This window comes from Dermacentor variabilis, chromosome 11, assembly GCF_050947875.1.
Source record: "Dermacentor variabilis isolate Ectoservices chromosome 11, ASM5094787v1, whole genome shotgun sequence".
Taxonomy (NCBI): Eukaryota; Metazoa; Arthropoda; class Arachnida; order Ixodida; family Ixodidae; genus Dermacentor; species Dermacentor variabilis.
In genome coordinates this window covers 56906359-56915409 of record NC_134578.1, presented here as the reverse complement: position 1 = coordinate 56915409, position 9051 = coordinate 56906359, and the positions used below count along the sequence as shown (strand labels likewise).

General features: G+C 48.5%; 1 protein-coding gene across 1 annotated transcript; it reads right to left on the bottom strand.

The window, feature by feature from the left end:
• Positions 1-1433: 1433 nt before the first annotated feature.
• Positions 1434-6381, bottom strand: LOC142563287 (uncharacterized). The gene is made up of 3 exons (XM_075673842.1): positions 6249-6381; positions 3470-3750; positions 1434-1597 (listed from the first exon to the last, which is right to left on the bottom strand). Exons 1-3 carry the CDS (start codon positions 6379-6381, stop codon positions 1589-1591), a joined length of 423 nt encoding a protein of 140 aa, XP_075529957.1. The 3' UTR covers positions 1434-1588.
• Between the last annotated feature and the right edge of the window lie 2670 nt (positions 6382-9051).

The window sequence follows — 9051 nt, the reverse complement described above, 5'->3', positions numbered from 1 at the left end:
GGTAAATAAAATTGATTGATTGATATATACTCAGTGAACGGCGTAGAAGATGGTCTTCACCTTCAGGTAATTACAAGACTTTATTCAACATCGACCAAGAACTCCAGTCAAGCCTACCGCAATGTCCATTACACCATCTGGAGACGCTCTGTCACCGGCTTCGACTGGAAGTTCCATATATGAATAATCGTCTCCGCAATGGACACACTACAAATCCATGTTGTAACAATTGTGGCACGGTAGAATCTCTAGAGCATATCTTGCTCAAGTGCCCAGCTTACAGAGACGAGCGACATCAATACAAGATGAACATGGCAAAGGTCGACCAAGTCCCCGTGACATTGACAAGGATGCTGGGTCCCTGGCCTTGCCCATCAAAAGAGCGCAAATCCCTGGACTTCTTGTTCTCACATACTGAGTCGATTTGTTGTCGGTCTCAAGTATGACTCTTCAATCTACATGCGCCGCATCGAACACTTACCCTACTACTGATAACGTCCCATGATCTGCATTTTTTCTTTTATTTTCCTTTTTCTTCTGTCCGCCTTTTTCTACGGCCTTTCTTCTCCTGCGTCCCATTCCCTGCAGAGCAGCATGTAGGCGAAAATACGCTGGCTAAAATCTGCACATTTTCAGCAAAGAGCTTACTCTCTTGTAGAATGAAGCAATGAAACGAATACTGCAATGAATATACTACTTGACAGGATTTGCGCGTTTGACTGCAGCCAAGAGGCGTTCGTGCAACACAAGAAGATGTCCCCATGGGCTCTATGAACACGTTACTACCCTGGCTCTTCCCCACGTACAATGTTTCTTTGGCAAACATAGCTGCGTGTGTACAACCTCCGAATTTTTTTCTTTCACAGGAAAGCGCGAATATTGACCTTAGAGTGGTTCAGCGCCGTATCTCGGAGCGCAGCTACGAAGTATGCGAGAATGGGTAGGTTAGCTGGGAGCGACGTCAGTCATTAGCAAATGACGATCTGGGAGCCATGCGTCCTCTGCTAAGACTATTCCGAGTAATCGAACCTAAACCTGGTTTTTTTTTGTCCGCTGTCGCCTTCAGTTTTCGCACGCCGCTAAGAAGATACGATCCCAGTGTAAGAAACGCAAAATTTACGACCTGTTGCCTGAAGTGCCGGGTAAGAGGCAAAGAATGCAGTGAATGAAAAACATTAAGTTTTAATGAAATACGCGTCTCCAAGATGCAGAGCTGCCTATAAAGGTAAAAAATAAAGTGCTTGGTCGCTCTAGCCACTGCCCCGGTGCGAAGTGGATGCTGGTGTAGTGCATCCACAGAAATTAGGATGATTTTAACCTGTACTGATGCAATTGCGAAACAAGCTGGTCAGCGAGGAAGGCAGAAAGCATGATAAACTGTCGCAGCAAACCAGGGAGTCATGACGAAGAAAGAACGCACGAAAGGCTTCTGCGAAGGTTCACAGCAAGGTTTATTTGTAAAATAGCAATAAAATGGCCACAGGGCGTAGAAAGTTACGGGACAGCTGTGGCATAAAAGCAGTGACAATGTCCTTGCGGTTCGCTGCCTTCTGTTGGAGGGATGCACCTAGAGGTCGGACAGCAGCGTCTAAGGAGGCTGAAATTGAAGTAGTGAGTGCTGGTTAATAAAAGCACCGGGCAATACGGGAATGCGGCAATGAGGCTGCAAGGATGTACATATATATCCGCGAAAAGGCAGACAGGCGAACACGTCATACAAATGGCACGTGTGACCAGGTATCTAAGTGGCTATGGCCTCGCGTCACTGAGCCCTAGGCGGCGGGTATCATTGCAGCCGCGCCGGCCCGAGTATAGATGGGGCCGAAATGCAGATACAGCCGCGTACTTAAGACCAGGTGGTCAAAATCAATGCAGAGTAAACAAGAAACCCAATAGCACGACAGGCGCGTCTTACACCGAGCCACCAATGCATAACATTCATGTGACCGGTGAAAAACGGCATCGAAGCACAAAGCGATGTACGCGTCATGAAATGATGCACTCATGACGTGACATACCCGTCACGCGTAGGTACCAGCCCGATAAGAAGCGGCGTCCCTCGTTTCACGAGTACTCTACAGACAAGACGCCACTCGCTGCTATGGATGCCAAGAAATCAAGGGAAGACGCCACAAACGTTGCAAAGTGCGAGCCGCCTTAGGGGAGGCAGGTTCAGGTGTATGCAATGCGGTGCCACTTTTGGGCAACCGCTCGCTCTTGCAGCTAAACTGGGGTAAATCGAAACAGCTTCAGACAGCAGGGCAAACGCAGGACCACGATAGTGGAGCGAAGGATTCTTCGAAAGCCTAACACTGAATACCGCGCGCGCTCAAACCTAGCTGAAGATGACGAGCGCTAAGGTTCGGTCTTCTCGGTGAGGCATTTGCGGGAACGTTTAAGCGCACTGACACAGACAGGAACAAGTCAGTGCACAGGCAAGAGGTTCCTGTTAACAGGGGTCGTTTGTCTTAACAGAGTGTAGTTATTCTAAGTTTGTGCTTAAAAGGCAAACTACAATAAAATTTCGCTTTGGCCAAGTTTGCTACAAATGAGTAGAGTATATGCCAACGAATCACTGTTGGCAAAGGTGAAATGGTAATTTTATAGTTAGCAGCTTTTAAACAGCAGCTGGTACGACGACACCTGCACCCAGTGGTGGTCACTGACGGTAGCCCCAGCACGCGGTATACGAAATTAACAGAAAGAATAAAGGAGTTTACCAGGAAACTGGTAATGTATCCCTTTTAAAGAGTGCATTGTTGTTAATATCACTGCAAAATGTCATTACGATAAAGAAAAAAACGGGGTTAAAGATCACCACTAGTCAGACACTGTAGCCGAGGTTGGCCACGAGCATGGCAAGAGCTGTGGTCAAAGGCAAGAACTACGCACAAATAGCGGTGAAACGCGAGCAAAGAAGCGACGTCACGGATTTTGGAGTACTTTTTGCCGTATCCGGGTCATTCTAGCACAGAAGCAGTTATCGGACTTTCCAAATTCAGTCATTGGCTCTTTTGCAATAAATTATGGTCCATCGTAGACTGTGAAGGGTTAGGTAGGCGAAAACAGACGCATTCAACGTGTATGACGCAATGTCAAGTTGGTGCGGGAACTTTAGGGCGGCGCAGACACCGTCTTTCGTTCTTGTTCCTTTTTAGGACCAACAGGCATATCTCCCCTTATGTTGTAGTTGGGTAACTGACTAATACAGCTCAAATAATTTCCCTTAAACATTCCTATGCAAGCTGTAAAGCCGCTTTTCTTGCTTGGCTCAGCAGGTCTATCCCCCTGTTCTTGGGTTGCAGTTGGGTAACTTGCTAATGCACATCAAGTAACTTCCCTGTAGTGTTTCACTAAACATTCCTACGCAAACTGCAAAGCCGCTTTTCGTGCTCGCCTTTTTGATAGCTCCGAGCAGGTATAGGGCTGTAACGAGTGGTTCGCGCAATAATTAAGCGAAGAGAGTTACCGTCTCCGAGTCCTCACTGGTGGTATAGGACGGGTTCTTGACCATCTCGACGCTGACCGTTGACATACCACTGGGGCCGGGCTGGGGGGAGTCAGTCGGTGGAAGCGTCGCCGGTGGGATCCTCGCCGGTGGGCGCCAGCTGTCCGCGCTGATCGTGGACGACGTGTCCGAATAGCTTGATCCGTCTTCGCGCTTTCCACCCGCTGCCGCAGCAGCACCAGCTGCACCCGGAGGGTTGGCACCCTCGGAAGACGAGGACGAAGGCTCTTGCGTGACTGCACCTGGGCATAGCAGGTAGCGAAGGATGCGATTTGTCGAAGGCCGGCATGCCTGTTCACGTGAGCACGTGCGCAATTTCAATGCGAAGCATTGAAATTGCGCATTGGCATTGCATTGGCATTGCATTGCATTGCGCATTGGCATTGCGCATTTGCCTTGGTCTTGGCACATTGCGGCAGGCAGCTGGGTAGCTGGATTATCGTCTCGCTTTAATAAGAAGAAACCAATGTTGAACCGACAGTGGAATCGAACTTATGCCCTCGAGCACAGCAGCCCGATCAGTGCGGATGACAAAAGTAGAGATTGATGGCGACGGTGTAGACACAATCGAACTACGGCAGCACCTCAGAGGCATATTTGCGTATTTCCTGCATTTCTTTAACCTATATATTCTGGGACGCTAGTTTTGCCCGCCGACATGCCACAAATTAAGTAGCGCGAGCGGCAGCCTGAAGCAGACTTGTTCATGCGTTGTGAGCGGTGGCGCCAGCAGAGCAGGCGGAACTGTTAACCTATTGAGGCGGTGACGCAGCTACGCACCTAGACATAGAAATGGGGCAAAAACAGACGGCAGAAAGCGCGGCGTGCGCAATCACGCCAAGAATTTCGCCTCACCGGCCCAATTCTGCGTCGAGGAACGTTGTGGGTAACGCGCTGACGGACCACTGCCGAAAACTGACACAGCGAAGTTGGACCGGCTTTGCGCCGGCACGGACGTGTTTACCGCGAGTATACTGCAGCGAAAAGTGGCGCGACAGCTCCACAAGACGGTGGATCAAGCGTCTGTTCAGCGTTCTCTGGAACTACGGATGCGTGGTGACATTTTACGAGCTGCAATTGTAGCACATAGGGCTACGTGCTCTGGTACGAATAAACACTTCATGAAAAGCGGCACATACATTCTGTTATTGACAGCGCCATAGAACCTATGCTAGAAACCGCAAGAAAATACGCACGTGCCTGCAGGTGCAATAAAATTGAGAGGTTTAGATGAAGGAATGCAAGCGGCTTGCATTCCTTCAAGCGGCTTGCGCACGCAAGAACGAGGAGCTACGGTACTGCGCATGCGCAGACTCAGACTGAAGCGTCTGCTCAGTACCGTGGCCCTTAGTTCTTGCGTACGCAAGCCGCTTGCGTCCCCTAATCTAAAACTCTATTGAGGTGCACAGCGGCGTAGCGCGGAAGACGAAATGCAAAGCGTGCGAGAGCGCTAGTAGATTTCAAGCAGCATCAGGGGGCTTGAGAAACGAGCACAGCCAAGTTGGATTTGTTACGGATCGTGTGTGACGTGGCTCAGTACGCTTTGCGCTTTCTCCAGAGTTTGCCAACTTATTTTGCTGCAAAACCTGAAAATAAGCACATGAACATTTGCTGGCAAAATAAATAAATAGTCAAAAGGAAGCAAAGAAACCAAAGGCTTCGTTGGTTAAATATAATAAATAGACTTAAATTATATGTTCAATAAATATGCTACTCTACAGGCTTCGCGCGTTTGCCTCTGCAACCCGGAGGTGTTCGCGAGAAGACAAATCACCCCCCGTGGATCTATAGCTATGCCACTCCCTTGGCCCGGCGTTCTAACGATTAGGCCGTGATCGCACGCATGTTTCTCTCTTTCTAAAACCACCAAACTTTGAAACGCTCGGCGAATGCGTCCCATCCCACTCCCTCGTCTTCTTTCCTTGTAACAACTTGTGCTCCGAGGCGCGGTGTCAGACCGCACTCCTGCATCGGTCTACCGTCATCAGTATTTCACTCATAGCACGCTACGTGGAAATTGTGCTACGTTGTATTCCGAATTCATGATCGCCTAAGTTGATCGTGCTTTAACATTTATTCGTCGGAGTAAACAAGTATCATCGGCGGTGTTTGATAGACTACATAACGTAGCCGCAGGTACGATCTCACAGTACGCAGTGACTGATGACGTCACAATCAGTCTTTCTCTCCCTTACGCTCGTCCACTATCTACGTAGAAACCAAGAAGTAGCGTGTTATTACGGCGTTGCCGCCATGCCATCGTCATCAATGTGGCCGTCGTCGTCGTTGTGCTGCTGTCGTCACAGACACGTACGCTCGCGACCACCACACGCACAATCACCCAATTCACGGGAACACGTTGGTCCGCCGGGTATCGTCCTGCGGAAGCCCAGACATTGCTGGATAGCCAGGTAACTTGCGAAGTCCTTCGCATAACATCGATTCCCACGGGGCGTGGTATCTGGACAATGTTTTTACGTGATACGATGCGAGCGTCGACCGCACGGCGTGTCAGCCAGTGTCAGCGGCCGGGCCGGCAATGGCGAGGGGCACTCCTGAAGTCAACAGCGTCGACAGAATACATTCCAACTCGAAATCGTCTTGCGCGCCCGCACATAAGCTCGCCAACCACGCCACCGCTCGCCGGTATACCGTAGGCCGCTGATACGCCGTGCGGTCGAAGCCGTGTGGTCGACGCTCTCGCGGATTATTTAAAAAAAAAAAACTTGCGAGGGTGTACCTTGCTGCTGTTGCGGCTGCTGTTCCTCCTCTCCTCCTTCCCCGCCACCCAGGCACGACGGCATGCGGACACGTAGCCGCTTTTGGCAGTCTTCGCACGACTTGCAGCAGCACAATCCGAGCATGTGCGACATAGCTGCGTCCGTCACTGGTAGCTTGAAGCAGTGCTGACAAGAAAAAGGTTCGGCGTACGCTCGGAGTGCCGGGGAGGACCACTCGACTCGCGTTGCTGCTCGCCAACTGAGCGCGACCTCTGCCGTTGTTTCGATATATGGGGGACCTAGCTGGTAACCTTATCGAACCTTTGATGTGTAAGGGCATGCGCGCTTGGCTATCGCCTCCACGGTGTCACGATTAGTGCGGGAGTGTGTGTGTGTGGACCACGTGACGACATGTTCAATGAAGATGTAACGATGCTCAGTGGTTACGTGATGCACGCAACGGTTACGTGATGACGTAATCAAGGTCAGTGGAGGCTTGGCAAGGTACCGTGTGAATGGCTTCCTGACGGCGTATTCGGCCGATCATTTCAGAGAGGTCGTCTGAATTGCAACTAATGCAAGGTGAACGAGGGTTTTTGTGATTAGCTGCCATCTCAGTGCTGCAGCTATGGCCGCCAGCCTAATTCCTGACCTTGTGCTCGTGTATGCGTGCCGTATCTACACATGCCGATGATGAGCATAATGATTTCTATTGCCATTTCCTTCGAAGCCGGAGCAAGAAGAAATAGTCCCCAGTAGCCTGTCTGGTCTAATCAGGTACGTATATCGCAGTGTAGCATTTTGCTATACCTCTGCTCGATCTTTTCCTTCTTCATTAAAACATCTTTCGCTGTATTGTAGAGTTAGCTATGCTTGTATTGACTCAGCTTCTACTGATGTTTTCCCAGCTTCCTTTCTACCAATATGCTCTAAACGTCTGACCTTTTAATGCTTCCATCCGCCCTAAATAACAGCGCTTCTGGCAGGTCGATTATACCTACGGGTGTTACTGGGTGAATACTTTGGCATGTCATCACAATGCGCTGAGTCGTTTCCAGACTTTTGCTGCAGCACACACATGCATCTTCCTGCTGCGAATATCATCTCCTGCACCTTTTATTCCTTTCCCCAGTGTAGGGTAGCCAACTGGGCTCAGTCCTGGTTAACCTCCCTACCTTTCATTTATCATTTGCTCTCTCTCTCTCTCACGCAAACATATCGGGCCTTAAAAAGCGAGATACGACCGCTTTCTGTTATAGCCCAGATTTACTCTTTTGATTTCTTTCTTATCCCATCTGTAAATTTCGATAGGCTTTTTTTTGTTTCCAGCCTTTGCATCCTAGTTACCGTCTGCTTATTGCGGTTTCGTTTTTACGAGTGTCCGTTGTCTATTTACACTTTCAATTACCGAGTACTTGGTTGCCAACTTTCATGACCTCTGACTCCATTCTTTGTTCACGCTTTCGAGGTACAGATATTTGTACACTTTAGCCACCTATTTCCTTTCATCCATTTTCCTCGAGTGTTTCATCAAAAAACTTTGGATCTGCACTTTTCTGAAGCGGCTCAACTCATGTCATCCTACACTACCTCATCTGTGGATTTACCGTGGGCTTCCAATGCCAATTGGCCCACCGACCTTAGCTTAGCTTCCAACCCCGACAATATATCTGACTAAAGCACAGAACCGCTTTCGCAGACGTTAGAGCTATTCCCATTACTCGTTTGCAAATTACTTGCGCCCCTTCGTTTATTGTAGCGCCAAAGTTCTATATGGTTCGTATATACATAGCTGGAAACCCTACAAAACTGTTATGTGCAACATTGGAACAAAACATATGCAGGGTGTTACTGCGAACAGTTTAAAAATGTTTAGAAACAGCTTGTGGCAGATAGCACTGTTCAAGTACATAAGCTAGTCCACGCGAAGAGGCGGACATACTTAAACAAAAAATTGATATGCATAATCAACTAATTAACAACAGTCATCTGATTAAGTTTCCAACTAATTACATCTTGGCACATATATTGCAGTTTACAAATTCTAGCGGGTGACACTGCAAGGCAAATCCAATTGAAAAGAATTAAGCGGATGCCACCATTTACGAGATATGCACCGTCAAACTTGCGGTAAAAATGAACTCTCGTTCCACTTACTTTCTTAACAAAACGTCGTTTTATGCAGTGAACCACAACAGTAACTGGAACGCCAATGGACTTCTTCGCAAAGTTCTGAAAATAATATCTTGAAACTGGTGCCATCCTGAGAATTCGTTCCTAGTGGATCCGCCTTGCGAACTCCCCGGCTAGAATTTGTAAATTGCAATATGTGCCATGAGGTAACTAGGGAAAAACCTAATCATTCATTTTTTTTCTTATGGTCGAATCGCAGAGCGCACGTAGCTCTACGACTCGCTTCTTCAGCATGCAGCTTTTTGTACCTTGCGAAGAGCGCCATAACGTGTACCGAAGAGCCAACAAAGGCATCAAGACTACGTGGTGCACATGTCTCATGCCTTGACACGTGGCACGACACGACGCAACTTTTTACGTGTCGTGACAGCTGGTGGAATACAATGCAACTGCAATTCAAATTTTGCACGTATCGACGCTACGCGGCGCGCATCTCACATCACGTGACACGTAGCACGATTCAATGCAGCTACTGCTGCTGCAGCTGATTACGAGTATCATTATTTATTGACAACACCTTTGGAACGGGGCGGGGACAAATTGTCACCTAGCCTGGTTGATTTAATGATTTATGCTATACATGTTTTTCGTTCTAGCATTTTTGTATACGTCTCCTTAATCTTCTTTTTC